The sequence below is a fragment of the Oncorhynchus tshawytscha genome, linkage group LG20, assembly GCF_018296145.1.
Source record: "Oncorhynchus tshawytscha isolate Ot180627B linkage group LG20, Otsh_v2.0, whole genome shotgun sequence".
NCBI classification, from domain to species: Eukaryota; Metazoa; Chordata; class Actinopteri; order Salmoniformes; family Salmonidae; genus Oncorhynchus; species Oncorhynchus tshawytscha.
Window position 1 is genome coordinate 16146330 of NC_056448.1, and position 27862 is coordinate 16174191.

Below are 27862 nucleotides of genomic sequence, written 5' to 3' on the forward strand. Positions count from 1 at the left end.
GAGGCAGTAGGGATGACCAGGGATGTTCTTGTGATAAGTGTGTGAATTGGACCATTTTCCTGTCAAAATGTAACAAGTACTTTTGGGTAAAGTTAATATACCACCAAAAACGAATTAAGTAGTTCTTTAAAGTATTTTTACTTTGAAGAGTACTTTACACCACTGGGTAACCTGTAGGCATGTTCTCTGCTATCCACTTTATGTTTTAATAATTATTTTGAGTATAGGGGAGGGTCACTTGTTGTTGTTTTTTAAGTGTTCAGGGAGGGTCAGGTAAAAATATATTTTAATGAAGGGAGGGACACCATTTTAATTTCAGAGAGGTCCGATTTTCTCCCGGTATCCCTCATTATAAAGCAAGTTCCTTCCTGTGTACAGTAGCCCTCAGTATTCCTCAATGTTAGCACAACATTTGTGAATTTACCTTCCGAATCGAGTGCGTAGGCGGTACAGGGTTAGCAGAATAGTGTTGTGGGAAGACGATCGAGGTAGAAAGAAAATGGGTGTATTAAACATCAATCTGAGCCCATAAACCAGTAGGGCAGTCATTTTACAGAGCCACCTGCAGACTAAACTGTTGTTTCCATTGCTGCAGCTCTGCCTGACACACACAAGCACACGCATTTACACACGCACGCTCAGGCGCACGCGCGCAGACTGCACAATGTAATGACAGCCCGGATTCCTCTGGTCTCCCTCAGAATACGACGCTTCCTCTTGATGTTTGTTGCAAGACAGTTATGAGGGCATCTTGAAAGGGGGTCTTTCTTTTTGTAGCAACATGTAGAGTTTATTTAACTTTTCATCCTGCCTTTAGCGTTTTCGTTATTTGGTGTATTGCTGTTGTGGATAAAACCATAGCACAAAAATATGAGTTTTGTGCGTGGGGTATTTTTTCCTTACGTCAAAAATAGCCTACATTCATCCGTAACTTAAACGCAATTCCGAATATAACTACAAAAGTTAACTAATCGTGAATGTAGTCATGGGGGTAAACTTGAATTTGCGATATCTAAACCATTAACGTTTGGATGAATTGCTTAGCATGAGAGCAGGTGAGTCAGTCTTCGTGTTTGTCTAGTGAGGCGACGCGCGCATTGCCCACGGATAGGACGAAGCCAAGTGTTGGAGAACGGTGGAGAACGGCGCAGTGATCAGCGGTGATCTGTGCTGGGGATTACGCCTCCGAACACTGGGGAAAAGCCAGGCACGCCGATATGGGTGAGTGGATACAGTCTGATTTTTAAACGAGACTACTTTTCATTTTGATAAATGAATCGCCAACTACACACAAAAAATGGTGGGTTGTTTGGTTGACCCAACTACTGGATTGCAGGCGTTGGGTCACTTAGTTGGGTTGCTTTCTTTAAAAAGATCACGGTTGGGTTGTTGATGTTGGGTTATAGTGATATGACACATCAGGTCAGATCAGAAAGCTGGCAGTGTAGTTTAGTAGGGGCGTGGCTTTCACAGTTATTTTTAGCCACCCGTGAGAGTAAATGTAATTCCTGTTCATCAGTTTGTTGTGTAGTTAAGGTTGAATGTTGACATTTTTGTATCTTCAATGAGGCTTACAGAAGTTGGAGTTCTCTTAAACCTCATTGTTGGGATACAACCTTATTATGCATTGAAGGTAGCATACCTTATTATAATATGTCATAAATAATCATAATATTCTCAAAGAATATGGCAAATGCAACAACAACAAAAGTGAACAATTTACATGTGCAGTATCCAAACATATGATGATGAACAGGAATTACATTTACTCTCATGGGTGTCCAATAAGATCGAACTGAAAGCCACGCCCCTAATAAGCCATGCATCCTGGAAATAACCTAATGAGATCATAAAAAAAGACCCAGCTGCTAGGTCCATCCAGCATGAATGTAAAAAATATTGTTCTCTTTGGCACATGGCAAAATGTGTAGAATTGCAGGAAGTTAGGGGGGCTTGTTTGGACCTTGTGGGGGCACCTCACCAAACTGCGCTATGCCACTGGGTAACAGCACACTGAGTGATATGAGATGACTATATCATTATAAACATTTGTAGCATAATGGACAACATATTATGCACCTTATATACCACTGCTTTTAAGATATGAATGTGTTTCTCTTGGTTTTAATTGGAAGGCTATAGGTGTGATGCACTTGTTTACAGATCATTGGCTGTTGCTAATAGAGGAACTTAATGATGTATTTACTTAGATTTACTTATGCATGAGTTATGCACTAGTGCATTATGAACAGCTGTTGAGAAATTCTCATTTTAGAAAACTGTAGGTTTTTCTAATCGCACCAATGTGCTGTTCTGCTCTGCCCTGCTCTGCATGAGGATTCCACTGGTGAGATGCTGGTATGGTCTCATTAAATTCAACTGAAAATTGAATCGTTTTTTTGCCCTCTGCCCCCTATAGTCATCCAATGTTGACCTAGCTGATGAGCTGTTCCTGCCAGTCTGCAGTGAGGCAGGACCCCGGCAGGTTAAACCCAATTACTGCTTCACATATCGACTCCTTTAATCAGTGACTAGATATAGATTTCTCAACTGCTGCAGGCCACATCACTGACCACTCAGTTGAGTATAGCTCCTCAGTATGGATAACAATGGAGATGGAGTCAGACAGTGGCTTCAAGGCCCTGAATTCATACCAATACTATGGTTAGCTTCTCTGATGGGCTATTTCATTCCTACTGATACCTGTTCGTCAAAATGTAAGCTCCGGTTATCTGACATTAAGGGCAGAACAATACCTGTCACCTCGGTCACTTTTTGGAGATTCAGAGTGTGTCCTTTTCGCCCAGTCCCATGACACTTGTTCCCGTTATATAAATGTTATGCACGGGCTACACAAAAAAAACTTTGTCACTGATATTCACACATGAAACCTTTACTCTTCAGTTAACACACACACGCACACTCTCTCTGTCGCCATCATAAATACCACTCTCTCTCTCCGACAAACATACACACTGCTTCCAACTGTAATATGTTAGGCACCAAACATAATGTAAGAAGCTTCAGAAAGAGAGAGGATTTTGATATAGTTAGGCCTATGTGAATCCTACCTTTTGAAACACATCTCATGAGTAGCAGACCCTTTTCCTTTCTTCCTGCGCTAATCAAGTATGCCTAAGACCTACTGTCAAGTTACCAGGTTGTGAGCTAGCTAGGTAACATGACTGAACAACGTTGTTTGTTATCAAAACAATAACAAACGGCCGGGGTTAGTTCAAAACGGCCCTCTACATGTTTTGTGAAATGACATCAAATGCGCACGAAGTCGCGCAGTAAGAAAGAAAGGTAGCTCTGGTAATATGAGTCATGTTCTTTTTACCGTTTGATCTACAGACAAGCTGTTTTCTTTGATGTAAAGCTGCAAGCATGACTGTCGTGAAGTGGTTTTTCCTCTCTGGCACTACTGGGTGAAAGTAAACTTGCAAAGCCTATCTGATTGGCTGGTGCTCTTGGCTATTATACCAGGGGAATTATATACAATCAGTGGTGTAAAGTACTTTAAGTAAAACGTTCTTTGGAATATCTGTACTTTACTATTTATATTTTGGCAACATTTACTTCACTGTATTCCTAACGAAAATATTGTAATTTTTACTCCATATATTTTCCATGACACCCAAAAGTACTTGTTACATTTTGACAGGAAAATGTTCCAATTCACATCCAGAGTACATCCCTGGTCATCCCTACTGCCTCTGATCTGGCGGACTCACCAAACACAAATGATTTGTTTGTTAATTATGTCTGAGTGTTGGAGTGTGCCCGTGGCTATCCATCAATAAAAAAACAATCCAATTGTGCCATCTGGTTTGCTTAATATAAGGAATTTGAAATGGTTACAACTTTTACTTTTGATACTTAAGTATATTTTAAACCAAATACTTTTAGACTTTTACTCAGGTATGAAAATGTAGTACTTTCCCCACCACTGTATACAATGTATCAACTTTGCTCGTTCTGCACGCTGCTCCAATGTATTAAATGTACAGTACATATGTAACAACAGAAGACTCATCATGGTCTGCATCCCCTCTCGCCATCACGCCTAAATTATATTTTCAAAAACTGATGAAGGGAATAGATGTTTAGGAAGAGTGGACGGAGAGAAGCAGGTGAGTGAAGGCTGGAAGGAAATGCGGCTGGCAGATTACACCTGCCACACGTTTGAAAGTGAAGTGGATATTGGACCGGCGCGTACAAGTGACTAGTTAGTGGCTGTTGCTTCAATTTGTAAATGAAAGTGACTTTATAAACATTTTATAACAGGCGCTAGTGGCTTCTTTAGATCGGTAGGGCATATGATACCACCAAAAATGTGGTAGTATCATATGAAATGGTACTAGGTATCCTAAAATGTTTTATTATGATGCTTTGGTACCATGATAGTACCGTGGTACTGGTATACTGTGAAAAACGACATGGGAGTACTGTAGGCTAGTGGGTATCCTAGAAATAAGGAGTTAATACTCTTTAACAATGGTGGCATTTGATTCGCCTCATGTGTCAGAGCTTTTTGGTAGAAAGGACAGTTGGACTGAAATCCAACAAATAATCCAACTAATTGATTATATATACAGTTGAAGTTGGAAGTTTACATACACCTTAGCCAAATACATTCACAAGGTCCTTTGCTGTTGTTCTGGGATTGATTTGCACTTTTCACACCAAAGTACGTTCATCTATAGGAGACAGAACGCGTCTCCTTCCTGAGGGGTATGACGGCTGCCTGGTCCCATGTTGTTTATACTTGCGTCCTATTGCTTGTACTGATGAACGTGGTACCTTCAGCCGTTTAAAAATTTCCCCCAATGATGAACCAGACTTGTGGAGGTCTACTTTTTTTCTGAGATCATAGCTGATTTCTTTGCAATTATCCATGATGTCAAGCAAAGAGGGACTGAGTTTGAAGGTAGGCCTTGAAATACATCCACAGGTACACTTCTAATTAACTCAAATTATGTCATTTAGCCTATCAGAAGCTTCTAAAGCCATGACATCATTTTCTGGAAGTTTCCAAGCTGTTTAATGGCACAGTCAACTTAGTGTTTGTAAACTTCTGACCCACCGGAATTGTGATACAGTGAAATAATCTGTCTGTAAACAATTGTTGTGAAAATGACTTGTGTCATGAACAAAGTAGATGTCCTAACCGACTTGCCAAAACTATAGTTTGTTTATAAGAAATTTGTGGAGTGTTTGAAAAAACAAGTTTCAATGACTCCAACCTAAGTGTATGTAAACTTCCGACTTCAACTGTAGCTAGTAGCACTGAGAAACGTTCATAAATGTGCTTGCTTTGCTTTGTATAAATTCTGAATGCTGCGTAGATATTGGATCCTGAATCATAATGAGATAAATCAGTTCATGAGTTACAGTTGTTTTTGTTTCACCTTTATTTTACCCTTGAGATGAATAATATTTTTCGATTGACACTATATAAAGCCCCTTCCTTTAAATTTAACTGTGATGGAACAAAGTAAAACAGTTTTACTACCTTCCACTTTAAATCCCATCCCTTACCTAATTAATGTCAGACTTTGAAATGCACAGATCCGTAGATGCAGGCACTGGCATGGTTTTGCCTCTCAAGGGCCTCTTTAGATTTTGTGGGGTGGGACATTAACATTTAAGAACAATTAGCATTTTATTGGTGGCTTTTAGATACAAATGATGACAGATAGGTGATAGGGATCATTGGGGAGCTATAAAATGACATGGTCTAATCACCAGCTTTCTTTGATGTAGAATGGTTTGTCTGTGGCTGTGTCTGTCGGCTGCCATGCTAATTTATTTGTTGCTTGCTCATTGTGCTTGTTAATCGGCCAGACATGAGTGCTTGTAAGACAGTAGATCCATGCTAAATCCCCTTTGCCTTGCATGTTTACTAAAACAAGACATGCAAGAACTGCTCTCAGCTTCATCGAGACCTGGGATCACATCTGGCTTAATGTAGCCACTTAATCTCCTCCTGGATAAAGATATGTAAAGTTACTTTATTTAACACTTTTTGGTTGGGATTTCAAAGCAACAATGGAGAGGACTGTTTTCGGTTAGTTTAAATGGTTTAGGGTGGCAGGTTGCTTAGCGGTTAACAGTGTTGGGCCAGTAACTGAAAGATCACTCTTTTGAATCCCCGAGCTGGCTAGGTGAAAAATCTGTCGATGTGCCCATGAGCAAGGCACTTAACGATAATTGCGCCTGTAAATCGCTCTGTATAAGAGTGTCTACTAAAATGTAAACATGTATTCCTTATTATTTATATTTCAAAAGCGTGGTTGAAAAACATCAATATGACTAACCAGGCTATCAAACGGAGTTACTTTCATGGTTAGGCCTTATTTACAGGCTGCACCAGAGACAGTCGCTGTCCAGTGTAATGTGGTGCTGAACATCAGAATTCTGTCAGTAGTTTCAATGGTGCTGAATTTCCTATACCTGCTATTACAGCTTGTTTCCTGTGACAAAGATACCACACACTTAAAACAAACAGGTATACAGTGCCTTCGCAAAGTCTTCAGACCCCTTGACTTTTTCCACATTTTGTTAGGTTACAGCCTTATTCTAAAATTGATTCAATAGATTTGTTCCCTATCAATACCTCATAGTGACAAAGCAATAGCAGGTTTTTAGATTTCTTTGCTTATTTATTATTATATATATTTTCAAAAATCAAATTTACGTAAGTATTCAGACCCTTTACTCAGTACTTTGTTCAAGCACCTTTAGCAGCAATTAGAGCCTTGAGTCTGACGTTACAAGCTTGGCACACCTGTATTTGGGGACCCTCTCCCAATCTTCTCTGCAGATCCTCTCAAGCTCTGTCAGGTTGGATGGGGAGTGCTGCTGCACATCTATTTTCAGGTCTCTCCAGAGATGTTGGATCGGGTTCAAGTCAGGGCTCTGACTGGGCCACTCAAGGACGTTCAGAGACTTGTTCCGAAGCCACTCCTGCGTTGTCTTGGTTGTGTGCTTAGGGTCGTTGTCCTGTTGGAAGGTGAACCTTCATCCCAGTCTGAGGTCCTGAGCGAACTGGAGCAGGTTTTTTTAATCAAGGATCTCTCTGTACTTTGCTCCTTTCATTCTTTGCCTCAATCCTGACTAGTCTCCCAGTCCCTGCCACTGAAAAATATCCCTGCAGCATGATGCTGCCACCACCATGCTTCTCCATAGGGATGGTGCCACGTTTCCTCCAGATATGACGCTTGACATTCAGGCCAAAGAGTTCAATCTTCCTGACGGGCCGCCCCTAGGTGGTAATGGTAGGCAACAACACATCTGCCACGCTGATCCTCAACATTGGGGCCCCTCAGGGGTGCGTGCTTAGTCCCCTCCGGTACTCCCTGTTCACTCACGACTGCGTGGCCAAGTACGACTCCAACACCATCATTAAGTTTGCTGACGACACATCAGTGGTAGGTAGACCTGATCATCAAAAACTATGAGACAGCCTACAGTGAGGAGATCAGAGACCTGACAGTGTTGTGCCCGGACAACAACCTCTCCCTCAACCTGATCAAGACAAAGGAGCTGATCATGGACTACAGGAAAAGGAGTGCCGAACACGCCCCCATTCACATCATCAGGGCTGTTGTGGAGCGGGTCCAGAGTTTAAAGTTCCTTGGTGTCCACATCACCAACAAACTATCATGGTCCAAACACACCAAGACAGTCATGAAGAGGGCACGACAACACCTTTTCCCCCTCAGGAGACTGAAAAGATTTGGGCTGGGTCCCCAGATCCTGACCCCAGATCACGGTAAGGTCTGATACCAACAGGCTCAGAGACAGTTTCTATTTGAAAAGCCATCAGACAACAGAACACTTGAACTGGACTGACCACCTGCTCTGATTCGTATACACGACTAATAAAACTTGAAACTTTTAAAAAGTTGTTGGCTCAACTGCAAGTCTGTTCATCGATAATAAGCGATGAAATCCTAGAATTATCTACAATCCTTTAATCGGAAGATTATATTTGCTAATCAGCACTTAATGCCCATAATTGTGCAGTTTAATCTTGACATTATCTCTTAACGCTTGAGTTATCTACTCTGTATGAAATACTGGAAAATATTGCTTTCCTTATTTAAAATAAATCATTTAGAAAAATAGACCCAAAACTATACCGTTATATAATATGCACAGGAAAACACTAATCAGCACAGTTGAAACATAGGAAAAGACAAAGTAAAATGCAAACTAGTCTCCCCCCCCCAAAATGTTCTTGAAGAGAGCACATAAGACAGCTCTTGCTCTTCTCTTGAGCCTTCCCTGATATATTTTTTCTCAAATAATTTAACATGCTTTGTTAATCCATTCCCCAGCCTCCCACTATGATCCCAGGGATGTGTGTGGGTTGGCCTCTCTCCCTCAGTTCTGCATCAGAGACATACCAAATCTACCTCATTCCAGCCATAGAGATGAACACAGAGTAATTGAGGTTAAGGATGTTTGTCCTCATTTCATTTAAGGCTCTAATTTATGTACTGTAATCCAGGATGAATTTCTCTCACAATTACTGTCTCTCTGATAACGATTAGCAGCTGTATCCTGTTGCCACCAGTAACCAGCTCCTTTATTGTACATCTACAGCTGTTGCTGTGCTATAGCTTTATCAACTCTACCTCTGCCTCCACTTCCACTGCCTTTGCTGCTACACTTCTGCTAGCTCTACCTATAAAATAAGCTTTTATCATAAATCAGTCGATTTTATACTGCGCCCTGCTTCCACTGTGAACTTTACAGCTCTCTCCCATTTCTAAATAAATGTGTGTGAAATAATGGGTTTTAAGTGTGTAAGGCGTACTTCATTTCAATATTGCAATTTCAGTGTGACCAATTAATCTGTGTTGCATGATGGCAGTCCTGCATCGGTAATATGTCACGAACTTCTATGGCTTGAAAGTCTTTTTAATTGTATGTGTCTTAAATCTGAGTGAACACACTCAATATTGCAGTATATCACGTATAGTGCTACTAAGCCAGAGCTTGGCTCAGCACTAATACATACAGTGCCTTCAGAAAGTATTCAGGCACCTTGACTTTTTCCAAATTTTGTTATGTTACAGCCTTATTCTAAAATCTATAAAATGTTTTTTTTTCCCATCATCAATCTACACACAATACCCAATAATGACAAAGCAAAAACAGGTTTGTAGATGGGGAACGTTGCTGCACAGCTATTTTCAGGTCTCTCCAGAGATGTTTGATCAGCTTCAAGTCTGGGCTCTGGCTGGGCCGATCCATTTCTGAAGCCACTCCTGCGTTGTCTTGGCTGTTTGCTTAGGGTCGTTGTCCTGTTGGAAGGGGAACCTTCGCCCCAGTTTGAGGTCCTGAGCGAACTGGAGCAGGTGTTCATCAAGGATCTTTCTGTACTTTGCTCCGTTCATCTTTCCCTCGATCCTGACTAGTCTCCCAGTCCCTGCCACTGAAAAACATCCCCACAGCATGATGCTGACACCACCATGCTTCACCATAGCGATGGTGCCAGGTTTCCTTCAGATGTGACGATTGGCATTCAGTCCAAAGAGTTCAATCTTGGTTTCATCAGACCAGAGAATCTTGTTTCTTATGGTCTGAGAGTCTTTTGGCAAACTCCAAGCTGGCTGTCATGTACCTTTTACTGAGTGGCTTCCGTCTGGCCACTCTAACATAAAGGCCTGATTGGTGGAGTGCTGCAGAGCAGTTTGTCCTTCTGGAAGGTTCTCCCATTTCCACAGAGGAACTCTAGAGCTCTGTCAGAGGGACCATCAGGTTCTTGGTCACCTCCCCGACCAAGGCCCTTCTCCACAGATTGCTCAGTTTGGCACTTTCCATTTAAGAATGATGGAGGCCACTTTGTTCTTGTGGTCCTTCAATGTTGCAGACACTTTTTGGTACCCTTCCCCAGATCTGTGACTCGACACAATCCTGTCTCGGAGCTCTAAGGACAATTCCTTTGACCTCATATGGCTTGGTAATTTGCTCTGACATGCACGGTCAACTGTGGGACCTTATATAGACAGGTGTGTGCCTGTCCTGGATCATGTCCAAACAATTGAATTACCGCAGGTGGACTCCAATCAAGAAATGTATAGAAACATCCCAAGGATGATCAATGGAAACAGGATGCACCTGAGCTCAATTTGAAGTCTCATAGCAAAGGGCCTGAATACCTATGTAAATAAGCTATTTCATATTTTTTGCACATTTATAATAATAAAATAATTAAAAACCTGTGTGTAGATTGCTGAGGAAAATGTTTTATTTAATACGTTTTAGAATAAGGCTGTAACATAACAAAATGTGGAAAAGTCAAGGGGTCTGAATAGTTTCCGAAGGCAATGTACTATAAGCTCTCTGCTCCTGTGTCCAAGGAGACACTATCAATGTTGAAAGAATAAGTCTAGACTATGGATTCTCTTGCATCTATTCCTTATCCACTTGTTGAGTTAGCAAAATGTACTATAAAGGATGTGTTTGATCTTGGCGTTTTACCTTTACAAGGAGAGGTTAATTCCTCCATTTTGTTTGTCTTTGAAGCACCTAACTCCCATGTCCCTTGGTATCCCCACCTCTAGTAATTACCTACTATAGAGGAGAGCATGTTTCGATGTAGGCAGCAGCTCAGGGTAGAATACATAAGATGACGTCGAAGTGTTTTAATGAGCTCAGATATACAATTTGAGTATCTTATTCTTAATTTCAAAGACACATTAGAATAGAACATCTTGAGCCATGTTATCTTGATATTGCACTACTAGCAATGGGGAAAGAAAATATAATGTCCTTATGAATTTCCCCATTGCTAGTAGTGCAATATCCTTATGGATTTCTACTTATTAAGGAAACCTATTACTGAGAGTGATTGAATAGGGAGGGCCCTATGTATTTTGCACATTCCATAGCATACCATACCTGACTCATGCTCTATGCTGAGGGCTTAGGCTATATGTCATATTTTTTGGTTCTCTGAAGTGCTTCACGGTGCAGCACTCCTGGGGCTGGCCACTCTGCTCACATGGGCACTCTGGGTAATAGCCTTTGCGTCAGCCCACCACAAGAGCACTGTGCATTCAAATGAAATATCAACTTGTCGCTCCGCCAAGGAAGACGACAGCTGACTCTGCCATGGCTGCCAGAATCCAACCCAGGCTTATGAAAGGGCCAGCCTCTTAGACGATTTTAAATGAGTTGCTTTTAAATGAACTAACCTTGGAGGAGCTCGATGCCATCAATGTATTTTAGCAACAGAGAGAAGCGGGTGGAATTTGGATAGATTTTTATCTGCAGTACAACCCTGAGGTGGTAGCTATGCTTACACCAGAACCTTGTTTCATGCCTTCGACTTTGTAAAGAAGGTTCTGTGGAATATACTACCATTATGCAACGGCCTTGAAGTAGAACATTGTTGTTAAAAATGACATTAGAATAAGTTGAGCTGTCAGTGTTCATAATTTTATGATATTTTCCTCTCAATGATGTTTGTAGCAGAATTTAGAGCATTGGGAGGCACATGCTCAATTAGTTCATTCTGAAATCAGATTGAAAAGTAACTTTAGTCTATAATTAACATTGGATAGAGAGGGTACCAGATAAAACCTTAGGCTGGGAGTATTTTATGTAATGCTAATGTTAGCTAAGCATTGTAATGAATCTCAAATAAGTTTGTGTGTGTGTGCTCTAGTGTTTGTGTGCTCCTGTGTGTCTGTGTGTGTGCTCGTGTGTGTCTAAGTAATTCTAGTCTTTTGTCATTGCACCTCTCATGTTCTTTTTTAATTCCCCTTGGTATGCCTACAGAGGCAGGCAATGGCATAACAATTTGTTTACTCTATTTATCTCACAGGCTTGTTGATTCATCTCTGTTTAAGTGGTTTCTAGAGAGTATTGGCACCACGTTGGGAAGGGGGACTCCTGGCAGGCCCTATATTATGTCAGATCTATGTGAGGGAGAAAATCAGGTTACGTCTGAACAGTACGCCATGTTTAATGACCAGTAATGGCCACGTCTCTGCCTGGCACTCTTTAAAAGCCCCCGAGGGAGCACAATAAAGACACTTCCACTGGGTGTTATCGCTCCGTGTCCGTTCTGAGATCTATGATGAGCCGATGTGTGCTAATTAGCGTAGCCATCTTGCAAAGTCATCAATGAGCCCGAAGCGCGAGAGACTGGTCCGACCCCAGATAATGTTACACCTGGAGAATTTAGCTCGTGGTTTAAATATGTCCAGATGTGTCTCTCTATTGATTTCCCCCCTTATAGCATAGGTCTTTATTGAGAGGCACGTCTGCTAATGCAAGCCACCAAATCATCTGTAAGTTATTTCATTTAAGAGAGGGTTCTCTGTAGGCTCATTGAGGGATGTGCTAACTGTTCCAGTGGGATTACCATTTAGGTAAAAGTGATGAGTCTGTAAATTGCAATGGCTCTGTCGGTGTACTCTTAATAAAGGTGAGGGCGCTGGCCTTGCATACTGTATCACTTTGAGGACCTCAGAGCTTAATTTACACACAGTAGCTTAAATCATCATTTCCAACACAGTTTGAATCATAATTTCATAAACTGGAAGTATTGTAGGCTGGATGATTTTCTCTCACAGAGGTGTTCTTTCTACTAAGCCAGAGACTTATGGGAATTCTCTCCTGTAATGGGTTTAATTTTGGTAACTCATCTTTGAAAGCCAGCCTCAAAATATCAGGGCGATTCTGGGCCCAAATGGGTCACTGATCAATTACAGCCTCGAAATGGATGCTGATCCTTTTCTGACCTTGTTATGAGTGTGACCTTTAAACCTTTACATGGATTTGTGATCGTTAACGTTTACTAAAAAATCCCAAGATATTCTTTCATAGAATTTATATCACAGTGCAGTTATCACAAAACTGCCACTAACAGGTCTTAATCATCATCATGAAGGCAAAACATTTATTTTTACAAATACCTAATGCAAAAATACTATAGGCCTAGTAGGAGGAGTAATGCATTTTTCAAATGATCAATTATTCATCATCATTAAGACAGGGAAGTCACAGCAGTGAAATCCTCTATGGCAATACTTTGAGAAGTTAAATGAGAAAGTGATGAAATGAGTTGGAATTGAGCTAGTGTGGCACCAGGCTACAGGTGCAATGTTGAAATGGAGGCAACGTGAGACCCAAAATTGTTGCTGGCAGCAGTGTGATAAGGGACAGAGTGAGAAAATCACAGTGCTGATTGCAGTTGATATGCAGCCATTGTCAATGGTAGAGGATGTCAGCTTCAATACCCTAATGGTATATAGACTGCAAGATGCCATGTAAAAACAACGTGATGGCCTGGCTGGAGAAATTGTACAATGATTGCTCTGCAAACACCATACGAGCTCTCAAAAACCATATGTGGCATTAACAACAGATGGTTGGACATCTATAAACACATCGTCATACATCACTGCAACAAGCCATAACCTTGATGAGAAGTGAAGTTCCATGTACTGACAACTGATAACGTGGAGGAGAGGCACACAACAGAGAACCTAAAACGGCATTAATTATATTGTTGCTGAGTAGGTCGGGTGCAGCAGTAAGGTGAGCGCCGTCTGGTAGGTAGCCTGGACTGCGGTAGATTTGAACTGCATCGCCCCCTAGCGGTCATACGCAGGACTATATCTGAATTGCGAATTCACATCATTTTATGATGGTAGTTGAAATGGTAAGGCATTTTTTTTTAAACGTTTGTCACAACCCTAATACTTGTTTGTCAGAGTTTAAACATGTTTTACATGGATGAATGGCAACTGAAATCCAGAAGAAAAGGACTGTGAGATGAAACATACAACAAGGCCAGAGTTTTTTTCTAGATCAAAAAGGGATTAGTTAGTGGGTGTGGCAATGGGCACGGTCAGCCCGTCGACGAGGCAGGATTTGAGAGAGAATTTTTGAGATCCCCCATTTTGGCGGTGTAGACAATGTTATTTTTTTTTTTAATTGCCAATGTTCCGAAATGTTCTATTTCCATTTCTCCATGGATCTGAGATACATTTTTGACGTTTTAAAACTAATTTCCTGTAATTCTATCCCTTTTGCCATGGCGAATGCTCTGTTATTTTGCTCAAACATAATAACATACTTCTAAATTTGTAATTATCTCTAACTGTCTAGCTTTTATTTTAGTGATTGTTAGTTCTCAAAGATTACATATATTTTTTTATATTTAGGTCCTGTAGTCGTTTAAGTTTACACTAAAAGTTTTTCCGTCCCGAAAATGTATTTTTAAAGTATGTATACACTGAACAAAAATAGAAATGCAACATGTAAAGTGCAGATTCTATTTTCATGAGCTGACATAAAAATGTTATGCACAAATTTGTATACATCCCTGTTAGTGAGCATTTCTCCTTTGCCAAGGTAATCCATTTGACCTGTGGCAAATCAAGAAACTGATTAAACAACATTATCATTACACAGGTGCACCTTGTGCTGGGGACAAGAAAAGGTCACTCTAAAATGTGAAGTTTTGTCACACCACACAATGCCAGAGATGCCTCAAGTTTTGAGGGGGCATGCAAGTGTCATATTAACTGTGTGAATGTCCACCAGAGCTGTTGCCAGACAATGTAATGTTAATTTCTCTACCATAAGCCGTATCCAACGTCATTTTAGAGAATTTGGCAGTACGTCCAACCGGCCTCACAACCGCAGACCACGAGTACCCACGCCAGCCCAGGACCTTCAGATCTGTCTCCTTCAACTGCGGCATCGTCTGAGACCAGCCACCCGGATAAAACTGTGGGTTTGCACAACCAAAGAATTTCTGCACAAACTGTCAGAAACCTTCTCAGGGAAGCTCATCCTCACTAGGGTCTTGACTTGACTGCAATTCGGCATTGTGACCGACTTCAGTGGGCAAACATGGTGGCAGTGGGGTTATGGTATGGGCAGAGTAAGCCACAGACAACAAACACAATTGTATTTTACCAAGGGCAATTTGAATGAACAGAAATACCATGACGAGATACTCAGGCCCGTTGTTGTGTCATTCATCCGCTCCCATCACCTCATGTTTCAGCATGATAATGCACAGCCCCATGTCGCAAGGATATGTATAGTCGTGGCCAAAAGTTTTGAGAGTGACACAAATATTAATTTCCACAACATTTGCTGCTTCAGTGTCTTTAGAAATTTTTGTCAGATGTTACTATGGAACACTGAAGTATAATTAAGTCACCAAACTGTTCCTGAATGGTTGGGAGAAGTTACTCTGGGAGGATGTATTGTGCCATTCTTTATTCATGGCTGTGTTTCTTAGGCAAAATTGTGAGTGAGCCCACTCCTTTGGCTGAGAAGCAACCCCACACATGAATGATCTCAGGATGCTTTACTGTTGGCATGACACAGGACTGATGGTAGCGCGCACCTTGTCTTCTCCGGTGTAGTATCCTTAATGGCTTCTTAGAGTTATGAGACTTAAGTACGGTTTAGTATTTCATTGTAACTTAGAATTACATTCTCCAATGCATGTTAAATTCGTGGCAAAAAAATCCAGCGCAGTTCTCCATAGTTATCCTCATCGCCAAATATGTAGTATCCTCAAAGGCTTCTTAGAGTTATGACTCATGAGACTTAAGTACGGTTTAGTATTTAATTGTAACTTAGAATTACATTCTCCAATGCACCTGGCTTTTAAGCTACCTGAAGCGTTCTTAATCATAGTTATATAGGCAGACCTAGGAAATAACTATGGTTAGCGGGAAGCTATGCCCCGTCTTAAGTCAATACTGCCATCTATTGGTAAACATAAATATACCAGGTAACTACATCCGGACAAGTTTTTTTCTGGATGCCCCAAACAATCGGAAAGGGGATTCATCAGAGAAAAGGACTTTACCCCAGTCCTCAGCAGTCCAATCCCTGTACCTTTTGCAGAATATCAGTCTGTCCCTGATGTTTTTCCTGGAGAGAAGTGGCTTCTTTGCTACCCTTCTTGACACCAGGCCATCCTCCAAAGTCTTCTCCTCACTGTGCGTGCAGATGCACTCACACCTGCCTGTTGCCATTCCTGAGCAGGCTCTGTACTGGTGGTGCCCCGATCCCGCAGCTGAATCAACTTTAGGAGACGGTCCTGGCGCTTGCTGGACTTTCTTGGGCGCCCTGAAGCCTTCTTCACAACAATCGAACCGCCCTCCTTGAAGTTCTTGATGATCTGATAAATGGTTGATTTAGGTGCAATCTTACTGGCAGCAATATCCTTGTCTGTGAAGCCCTTTTTGTGCAAAACAATGATGACAGCACTTGTTTCCTTGCAGTTAACCATGGTTGACAGAGATAAAACAATGATTCCAAGCACCACGCTCCTTTTGAAGCTTCCAGTCTGTTATTCAAACTCAATCAGCATGACAGAGTGATCTCCAGCCTTGTCCTCATCAACACTCATACCTGTGTTACCGAGAGAATCACTGATATGATATCAGCTGGTCCTTTTGTGGCAGGGCTGAAATGCAGTGGAAATATGGGGTGATTCAGTTAATTTGCATGGCAAAGAGGGACTTTCAATTAATTGCAATTCATCTGATCACTCTTCATAACATTCTGGAGTATATGAAAATTGCCATCATACAAACTGAGGCAGCAGGCTTTGTGAAAATTAATATTTGTGTCATTCTCAAAACCTTTGGCCACGACTGTACATAATTTCTGGAAGCTGAAAATGTCCCAATTCTTCCATGGCCTGCATACTCGCCAGACGTCACCCATTGAACATGTTTGGGATGCTCTGGATCGACGTGTACGACAGCGTGTTTCAGTTCCCGCCCATATCCAGCAACTTCGCTCAGCCATTGAAGAAGAGTGAGACAATATTCCACAGGCCACAATCAACAGCCTGATCAACTCTATGTGAAAGAGATGTGTCCCTCTGCATGAGGTGAATGGTTGCCACAGCAGATACTGACAGGGGGGGGGGTAAATGTGACCAACAGATGAATCCAACAGATGAATATCTGTTTTCTCAGTCATGTGAAATTCATAGATTAGGAGCTAATGAATTTATTTAAATTGACTGATTTCCTGTAACTCAGTAAAATGTTTCAATTGTTGCGTATTGAATGTAAAGTGTGTATATAAACTCTGTTGCCAGTTTATTAGGTATTAGTGCCATCTAGTACCAGGTCAGATCCCCCTTTGCATCCAGAACAGCCTGAAATCTTCAGGGCATGGAAACATTGCTCAATTGGTATCAAGGGAAATATTCCCCACACCATTACACCACCACCAGCAGCCTGTACCATTGACACCAGGCAGGATTGGGCCATGGACTCATGCTGCTTATGCCAAATCCTGACTCTGCCATCAGCATGACACAACAGGAACTGGGATTCGTCAGACCTGGTGATGTTATTCCACTTCTCATTTGTCCAGTGTTGGTGAACACGTGCCCGTTGAAGCTGCTGCTTCTTGTTTTTAACTGATAGGAATGGAACCCAGTGTGGTCGTCTGCTGCAATAGCCCATCCGTGACAAATACCAACGAGTTGTGCGTTCAGAGATGCCGTTCTGCACGCGTCTCAGACCACTATGGTAAAGGTCGACCGATTATGATTTTTCAACACAGGTACTGATTATTTGTTGACCAAAAAAAGCCGATACCGATTAATGGGCCAATTTTTATATATATATATTTGTAATGATGACAATTATAACAATACTAAATGAACACTTTTATTTTAACTTAATATAATACATCAATCAAATCAATTTAGTCTCAAATAAATAATGAAACATGTTCAATTTGGTTTAAATAATGCAAATACAAAGTGTTGGAGAAGAAAGTTGTCACGCCCTGGTCTTAGTATTTTGTGTTTTCTTTCTTTATTTTCATCAGGCCAGGGTGTGACATGGGTTATTTTATGTGGTGTGTTTTGTCTAGGGGTTTGTTGTAGGTTATGGGATAGTGGTTAGTGGGGTTGTCTAGAATAGTCTATGGCTGCCTGGAGTGGTTCTCAATCAGAGGCAGGTGTTTATCGTTGTCTCTGATTGGGAACCATATTTAGGCAGCCATATTCTTTGAGTGTTTCGTGGGTGATTGTTCCTGTCTCTGTGTTTGTTTGCACCAGATAGGCTCAGTCACTTTATTTTTGATTTTTTCCTTGTTTTGGAAGAGAAGAGAACGAGCGCCATTCTCCTTGCGGAGATGGTGCTAAATCCATCAACACGGTCGGTCCCTGGGATTGGGCTGGCCAACACGATTCGGTTTGCTTGGAAGGAAAAGGCCTTTAGCCTTTAGGACGGGAAACTTTTGGAAGGATAATATTGATGGGGATTCTAAAGTTGACGGTGAAGGACGTGTTTTGTTTCCTAGGCAACTCGTTGGAGGGAGCATACGACATATACAGAGGAGAAACATCTGTATATATATATATATATATATAAGAGAAACACGATGATATCCTGAGAAGGGCAAGAGCAGTGGGAGGTGAGAGGCCGATGAGCCACTATGAAATAACAAGCCTTGCGAAGAACAACTTTAGGGTTGTAACTGTCAACATTTACAACCCATACGTTAAGGACGAAGAGGTGAGGGCCTTTCTGGGGAGATACATGGATAACGTCTCCTCAGCAAGGCACCTCAAAGACTCCTTTGGGTTTTGGAATGGGAGGAGAGGCTTCCAGGCCCTCCTCAGAGAGGACCCAAAGGGACATGGTGGCTACCTCCATCCTCCTGCTATGTTCTCCCTAGGGGCTGACAGGGGGACGTTGTTTTATGCACGTCAGCCCCCATTTTGCAGGCGCTGTATGGCCTACGGCCACATATTCGCCTCGTGCAGCACAAGAAAATGCAGGTTTTGTGGATCTGAGGAACACGAAGCGAGGATTTTGACAAGCCTAAGGCGTGCCACGGGTGTGGCTCGTCAGCACACCTGTGGCGGGGTGCCCGGCTCGTCAGAGGTCATATGCGTCTGTGGCTGGGGGGGGAGCAGGAGCGGGGGATGGGGGAAGAAGAGGAGGGGAAGGAAGCACGCCTCATGACCAGAGTACAGGTCCAGAGGGGAAGGCCGCAAGGAAGGAGGAGGAGCAAGAAGCGGCGGATGGAATAGAGAAGGAAACAGAAGGCACGGCAGTAGGAGAACCAGGAAAAGCGGCGGAAGAAGGCAACCGAGTCGAGGAGCATGAGAGAGAAGAAAGCGAGGGAGGAGTGGTGGAGAAGGAGACGGTGGAAGAGCAAGTAGAGTGGGGGGAAAGTGCCCTGGTGGGGAGATGAGATGAGAGAGATGAGGGGTATGGTGGAGGAGCTGGCAGGGGGGGAGGGTGGTATCTCTCCACTGCCGCCATCACCAAAGAAGAGAATGAAGAGGAGGGTGCGATTGGCCGACAGTGAGAGGGAGGGGATGGTCAAGAGAGTGATGGGGGTGGGAGAAACCTCTGGGTTGCTGCTGGTCTCCCCAGGCCCTCAACTTCTGTTGGGTGGGGACACACCTAACAAGACTCAGGACTGGGTACAGGAGGAGGTGGGGAGTTTTTTGTTTGGGGACTCAGCCTCCCCGATTTTTTTTTCTCCAAACCAGCTGCAGCACTGGGGAGGGGGAGGAGTGTGGGGGTAGACCCAGGGTGCAGGGCACCCCGGAGCCAAACACTATTCCTGCATCCTGGGTTGGTGAGATGGAGGAAGAGGGGTGGATGTCGGGAGTACGGATGGTGTTTTCACCGGTAGATATGGAGCAGGGGAGCATCGGGTGAGTCTCCTGTTTTTTTTTTTTCTGTCTGGGTTTAGAATTTGAGTGTATTACATGTTTTTATTTCATTCTTTCATGGGGTCTAATTTTACTTTTGTTAGTTTAAATGTAAGGGGTTTAAGGGATTTTGTTAAGAGGAGGGCGGTTTTTAGTTATTTGGAGGGTGTGGGGTTTGATTTTTGTTTTTTACAGGAGGTTCACCTGAGGGATGGAGGGGATGTTAGTAGGTTAAAGAGGGAGTGGGACAAGGGGGAGTCGGTTTGGGGTATTGGGGGTGCACTCATCGGGGTAGGGATTTTGTGTGGGCACAGGGAGGTAAAAGTGGAGGATTCTTTTGTGGTAATGCAGGGAGGGTTATAGGGGTGGATGTCACGATAAGGGATTGTAAATTTAGATTAGTGGTGGTGTATGGGCCACAGGTGGTGGCAGACAGGAGGGAGATGGTGGACTGTCTGACGCCCCTGTGTGTCACAAATAGGAAATTAGTGATAGGGGGGGATTTTAATACAGATTTAGAAATAGGGGGGGATAGCAGTGCAGGCGCCATTACCGGGCTAATGGCTTGCCATGGTCTGGTAGATGGTGGTCTGCACACACTACTCCGAAAATGGCCGGTCCTACATGGCGCAACTCCAGGGGGGTTGAGCGGAGGCTCGACTATATTTTTGTACCCAGGTCTCTGGGTAAGTTGTCTGGGCGGCTGTTGCCTGTTTTCTTTTCGGATCACGACGGGGTGCTCCTGCAGGTGGGGTCGCCAGTCTGCCTCTTTGGTAGGGGGTACTGGAAGTTAGATCGGGATGTGCTGGAGGAGCAGGCTTTTGTTGACGGGTTTTATGGTTTCTTTTGGAGGCTTGAAGGCCTCCGGTCCATGTGCGAGGGGGTGTTAGAGTGGTGGGAATTAGTTAAGGTGAGGATTAGGGCTTTTATATTAGGGTATTGCAAGAGGAAAAAAAGGGAGGAGAGGAGGGAGGTGGATCGTATCCAAAAGTTACGAGGCAGGCAACCTCGGCGGGTCGTTTGACTGGGAGAGATCCGCAACCCTAAAGGCGCAGCTCAGGGAGATGCAGGAGCGGAAGGCTCGAGCTTTCCTGGAGCGTGCGCATAGTGGCTTTCTAGAACACAATGAGACTTGTTCTGCTATGTTCTTTAAGTCGGTTAGGGCCAGACAGAGTAGGAAGGTAATGCATGGCGTTAGGGAAGAAAATGGTAGTATAGTTAGAGAACCAGAGGATATGGTCAGGGTGACAACTGATCATTTCCAAGGTTTATTTAAGGAAAGGGAAATAGATGTAGAGCAGGGAAATGTGTTTTTAGAACACTTGTCCAGGCGGTTGCTGGAGGACATTAGAGAAGTGATGGAGGCCCAGATTTCACTAGAAGAGGTTGAAAGCGCTCTTAGGAGGATGGGAAAAGGGAAGGTGCCTGGGATGGATGGGCTGCCGGCTGAGTTTTATCTCAAGTTTTGGGGTATACTTGGACCAGTGGTCCTCGAAGTCTTGAAGGCCATCCTTGAGACGGGGGTCCCGGGGGGATCAATGGCTGTTGGTGTGCTGTCACTTTTATATAAGAAGGGGGAAGTAACAGACCTTGGAAACTGCCGGCCGTTGACCATGCTCTGTGTAGATTACAAGCTACTTGCAAAGGTTTTAGCAGACCGGTTGCGCACAGCCCTTCCCTACGTCGTCCATGAGGATCAGACGTGCGGGGTAGAGGGCCGCTCTATTAGATGGAACCTACAGTTAATCAGGGACTCCATCGCTTGGGTTGAAGATAGAGGACTGCCTTTAATGGTAGCAGCGCTAGATCAGGCGAAAGCCTTTGATCGCGTGAATAGATCCTTTTTATTCAGAGTGTTAGGTCGATTAGGATTTGGGGAGAAGTTCATAGGATGGATTCGTACATTATATGTCGGAGCGGGGTGCCGAGTTAGTGTAAATAGTCACTTGGGGTACGTTTTTGACCTCTCGTCTGGGGTCAGGCAGGGGTGCCCACTCTCGGCTCTCCTCTTCGTTCTGTACATGGAGCCTCTGGGGGCTGCCATTAGGGCAGACACAGGGGTGGAAGGCTTGTTGATCCCTGGAAGTGGTGGGCTGCGTGTTAAGATGACGCAGTACGCCGACGACACTTCCTTGCTGCTGTGCAAGGACTCGTGCCTGACAAGGTCCCTTGCCATCTTTGGGGATTTCACCCGAGCGTCGGGAGCAGTTCTGAACCATGCAAAGTCTTCCGTCAAGTTTTTCGCGGATGGCGCGGTAGAACGGATGTGCCTGGGGGGTTATCTCTCTGTGAGGGGGCCCTGAGGATTCTCGGGGTCCATTTTGAGACCTCCGGCTCAGCGACGCTAAACTGGAACATGCGTATCGCAGTGGTACAGAGGAAGCTAGCAATGTGGAAGGCTAGGTATTTGTCTTTTATGGGCAAAGTCCTGGTCCTAAAGGTGGATGTGTTGCCGTCTCTTTTGTATTTGGCATACATCTACCCATTGCCGGCTTGTCTGAGGAGGCCTCTAGTGAGGCTTGTGTTTCAGTTCATGTGGAGTGGCAGGTGCGAGTGGGTCGCCAGGGCACGCATGATCTGTCCCATCGGGGAGGGAGGTAGGGGGGTACCACATTTCCCCCTCAAGCTGGACACAATTTTTTTTTCTTTCTTGTTAACGGAGCTTGCTCATCCAGTGATACACCCGTCAGGTTACCTCCTGCGGGTGTTCTTCTCGTATCAGGCGAGAAGCGTAATGGTGTGGTCTAACACGGGTCCTCGGGCGGAACAGCTGCCGTGGCACTTTGGTCATGTGGCCAAGTGGCTGCGTGCGCACCCTGAGGTTGAAGTTGCCCGAGTAGGTTTAGATCACAGGCACCTGCACGAGGAGGTCAGAAAGGCAGGGAGTCCGGCGCCTGTAGTGGGCATCTCAGAAGTGGTCTGGGAGGGAGTGCAGGCGCGGGGTCTGGACAACAGACTCAAGGACCTGAATTGGTTGAGCCTCCATAAGTGCTTGCCGGTACGTTCCATCATCTACCGGTATAGTTTGGTGCAATCCCCCACCTTTCCAAGATCCTCTTGTGGCAGGGAGGAGACTGTGCGCCATGTCTTTTGGGACTGTGCCTTTGCCGGAGTAGTATGGGCTAGGGCACGGGTGTTGTTAGGTTTGGTAAGGGGGGATTTTGTATCGACGTGGGCCAGGTTAGAGAGAGATGTAGGGAGAGTGAGAGGGACGGATAGGGACAGGTTTCTGCTCTGGCTTCTCATGAGTCTCTTTAAACGGGGGCTGTGGGAAGCCAGGCAGAACATGGTGAAGACAGGGAGAGATTGGGGGGTGGAAGGGATAGTGAGGAGGGTGGAAGGAGATTTGAGGGAGGAGAGGAAGTGGGGGCAGCATGCTGCTCGGAAGAGGTGGAAGGGGGGTTTAGGGATGGGTGTCATTTAGATTTGTGAACGGATAGATTAGGGACAGGGAGATAGGGAAAGGTATTTTGTAGGGTGACGGGGAGGGAAGATGCTCCCCTGAGGTTTTGTTTGGGGTTTATGTTTAGTTAAATTAGTTAAATTAAAATACCATTATTTGAGTATGTATGAAAATTATGAGTTGTAAAGAATGAATGGTATTGAAGATAATAAATTATTTTTTATAAAAATAAAAAAAAATAGGCTGTTTAGGTTTTTTCACGGTTATTGTTTTTGTATACTGTTTGTGTTTTCATCTTTATTAAAGATGTATACAAATAACCACGCTGCATTTTGGTCCTCCTCTCCTTTGACAAAAAAAAAACGTAACAAAAGTAAAAGTGCAATATTTGCCATGTAAAAAAGTTCCTTGCTCAGAACATGAGAGCATATGAAAGCTGGTAGTTCCTTTTAACATGAGTCTTCAATATTCCCAGGTAAGAAGTTTTAGGTTGTAGTTATTCTAGGAATTATAGGACTATTTCTCTCTATACTATTTGTATTTCACATACCTTTGATTATTGGATGTTCTTATAGGCACTATAGTATTGCCAGCCTAATCTCGGGAGTTGGCAGGCTTGAAGTCATAAACTTGCTTGAAGCACATGCTTGAAGCACAGCGAAGCGCTGCTGGCAAATGCAGGAGTGCTGTTTGAATGAATGCTTACGAGCCTGCTGCTGCCTACCACCGCTCAGTCAGACTGCTCTATCAAATCATAGACTTAATTATAAAATAATAACACACAGAAATACGAGCCTTGGGTCATTAATATGGTCAAACCTGGAAACTATCATTTCGAATACATAAAGTGTATTCTTTCAGTGAAATACAGAACTGTTCCGTATTTTATCTAACGGGTGGCATCCCTAAGTCTAAATATTGCTGTTACATTGCACAACCTTCAATGTTATGTCATAATTATGTACAATTCTGGAAAATGAATTAGTCTTTGTTAGGAAGAAATGGTCTTCACACAGTTCGCAACGAGCCAGGCGACCCAAACTGCAGCATATACCCTGACTCTGCTTGCACTGAACGCAAGAGAAGTGACACAATTTCCCTAGTTAAAATAAATTCATATTAGCAGGCAATATTAACTAAATATGCAGGTTTAAAAATATATACTTGTGTATTGATTTTAAGAAAGGCTTTGATGTTTATGGTTAGGTACACATTAGTGCAACGACAGTGCTTTTTTCGCGAATGCGCTTGTTAAATCATCACCCGTTTGGCGAATTAGGTTGTGATTTGATGATAAATGAACAGGCACCGCATTGATTATAGGCAACGCAGCACAAGCTAGATAAACTAGTAATATTATCAACCATGTGTAGCTAGCTAGTGATTGTGTTAAAATAGTTTTTTATAAGATAAGTTTAATGCTAGCTAGCAACTTACCTTGGCTCCTTGCTGCACTCGAGTAACAGGTAGTCAGCCTGCCACCCAGTCTCCTCGTCGGGTGCAATGTAATCGGCCATAATCGGTTTCCAAAAATGCCGATTACCGATTGTTATGAAAGCCTGAAATCGTCCCTAATTAATCGGCCATTCCGATTAATCGGTCGACCTCTACACTATTGTACTGCACCATTATTTGCCTGTTTGTGGCCCGCCTGTTAGCTAGCATGATTCTTGCCTTTCTCCTTTGACCTCTCATCAACGAGCTGTTTTCACCCACAAGACTGCCGCTGACTGGATGTTTTTTGTTTGCCTTACCATTCTCTGTGAACCCTGGGAAGTTTCGGAGATACTGGATGAGGGGTGGCCAGTCCTCTTCTGGCTGTGCTTGGTGGAGATTATAATAGAACATGGCCAAGATGTTCATAACTGACCAGCATGGTAAAATACTAATAATCACAGTAGTTATTGAGGGTGCAACAAGTCAGCACCTCAGGAGTAAATGTCAGTTGGCTTTTCATAGCTGATCATTGAGAGTATCTCTACCTCTCCTGCTGTCTCTAGAGAGTTGAAAACAGCAGGTCTGGGACAGGTAGCACGTCCAGGGAACAGGTCAGGGTTCCATAGCCGCAGGCAGAACAGTTGAAACTGGAGCAGCAGCACAGCCAGGTGGACTGGGGATAGCAAGGAGTCATCATGCCAGGTAGTCCTGAGGCATGGTCTTAGGGCTCAGGTCCTCTGTGAGAGAGAAAGAGAGAATTAGAGAGAGCATACTTAAATTCACACAGGACACCGGATAAGACAAGAGAAAAACTCCAGATATAACAGACTGACCCTGGCCCCCCGACACATAAACTACTGCAGCATAAATACTGGAGGCTGAGACAGGAGGGGTCAGGAGACACTGTGGCCCCATCCGATGATACCACCGGACAGGGCCCAACAGGAAGGATATAACCCCACCCACTTTGCCAAAGCACAGCCCCCACACCACTAGAGGGATATCTTTAACCACCAACTTAGCATTCTGAGACAAGGCCGAGTATAGCCCACAAAGATCTCCGCCACGGCACAACCCAAGGGGGGGGCGCCAACCCAGACAGGAACCACGTCAGCAGCTCAACCCACACAAGTGACGCACCCCTCCTAGGGACGACATAGAAGAGCACCAGTAAGCCAGTGACTCAGACCCTGTAATAGGGTTAGAGGCAGAGAATCCCAGTGGAGAGAGATGAATCTGCCAGGCAGAGACAGCAAGGGCGGTTCGTTTGCTTCCAGAGATTTTCCGTTCACCTTCACACTCCTGGGCTAGACTACACTCAATCATATGACGTACTGAAGAGATGAGTCTTCAGTTGAGACCGAGTAGGTCTCTCACATGGGTAGGCAGACCATTCCATAAAAATGGAGCTCTATAGGAGATAGTCCTGCCTCCAGCTGTTTGCTTAGAAATTCTAAGGACAATTTTTTTTTTTTTTTAACTAGGCAAATCAGTTAAGAACAAATTCTTATTTTCAATGATGGCCTAGGAACAGTTCAGGGGCAGAACAACAGATTTGTACTTTGTCAGCTCAGGGGTTTGAACTTGCAACCTTCCGGTTACTAGTCCAACACTCTAACCACTAGGCTACCCTGCATCTTGTGACCATAGAGTACGTGTAGGTATGTACGGCAGGCCCAATTCGGAAAGATAGGTAGGAGCAAGCCCATGTGATGCTTTGTAGGTTAGCAGTAAAACTTGAAATCAGCCCTTGCCTTAAAAGGAAGCCAGTGTAGGGAGGCTAGCACTGGAGAAATATGATACATTTTTTGGGTTCTAGTCAGGATTCTAGCAGCCGTATTTAGCACTAACCAAAGTTTATTTAGTGCTTTATCCGGGTAGCCGGAAAGTAGAGCATTGCAGTAATCTAACCTAGAAGTAACAAAAGCATGGATGTCATGTGTTGGATTGGATTTGCCCCAAACATAACATTTTGTGTTCAGGACAAGAAGTGAATTTGCTTTGCCTCATTTTTTGCAGTATTACTTTAATGCCCTGTTGCAAACAAGATGCATGTTTTGGAATATTTGTATTCTGTAGAGTATTGTAGAGTAACTAGAATGTTGTTGATCCATCCTCATTATTCTCCTGTTACAGCCAATAAACTCTGTAACTGTTTTAAAGTCCTTCCTCTCTGGCATATGAGTTAGGAAGGACGCCTGTATCTTTGTAGTGACTGGGTGTATTGACACACCATCCAAAGTGTAATAATAACCTCACCAACTTCCATGTCTGCTCCCCCCAATCTACCAATCGATGCCCTTCTTTGCGAGGCATTGAAAAACCACCCTGGTCTTTGTGGTACAGTATGTGTGGGGTACATTGATCAGGTCATCATTTAAAAAGCATGTTAAGCATATTATACATATTAAACATTTTATTGCACACAGTGTGTCCATGCAACTTGTTAAGTAACTTGTTAAGCACATTTTTACTCCTGAACCTATTTTAGCATGCCATAACAAAGGAGTTGAATACTTATTGACTCAAGACATTTCATCTTTTCATTTTTTATTAATTTGTAAAAATGTGAAAAACATAATTCCACTTTGACATGATGGGGAATTTTGTGTAGGCCAGTGACAAAATACATCTAACTTGAATCCATTTTGAATTCATTTCAAGGGGTGTGAATTCAGTACAGAACAGTATACAATATGTGTGTGTGTGTGTGTGTGTATATATAATATTATAGTATATATACTGTATATTTTTACACTTTTTTGGACTAATGTGTCCTGAAAGAACATGTAAGTGGCCCGCACAACGATTTCAATGGCAGAAAACTCGCTGAAGACATCAGCATCGGAGTTGTAAAAGAAAGAAGCCTGTTTCTTCATGTCCAGTGTGTGTCCAGTGCGGTTATTAAAAAGACACTAAAGCCAATGTAAGGCAATAGTGTGGGCAATGGGCACTCAAACCACCAAGGTCAGAACATTAGGAAATACTGAGGGGGCACAGAATGTAAATGCAATTCAAGGCCCAGACAAGTACAACATTTACATACCATTATGAATTCATGAAAACCATACGTCTTTTCATGAGTGAGCTGTAGCATCACCATATACAGTGCCTTCGGAAAGTATTCAGACCCCTTGACTTTTTCCACATTTTGTTACGTTGCAGCCTTATTCTAAAATGGATTAAAGAAAAAAATCCTCAGCAATCTACACACAATAATCCATAATGACAAAGCGAAAACAAGCTTGTAGAAATGTTTGCAAATGTATTAAAAATTAAAAACTGAAATACTTTATTTAGGTATATATACTGTATTCAGA

General features: G+C 43.2%; 1 protein-coding gene across 2 annotated transcripts in view; it reads left to right on the forward strand.

Annotated features, from left to right (window-relative positions):
• The first annotated feature begins 620 nt into the window (after positions 1-620).
• The window catches only part of LOC112219372 (leucine-rich repeat transmembrane neuronal protein 4-like), a 70225-nt gene continuing 42983 nt past the window's right edge, over positions 621-27862 (forward strand). The window contains exon 1 of one of the 2 annotated variants that reach the window (XR_002948748.2): positions 621-1221. Coding sequence is in view for 1 of the 2 variants with exons in the window: in XM_024380559.1 (XP_024236327.1) it covers positions 1218-1221 (4 nt within the window). In the remaining variant the exon portion in view is untranslated. The remainder of the gene's footprint in view (positions 1222-27862) is intronic. The other variant, XM_024380559.1, reaches the window with a different exon arrangement.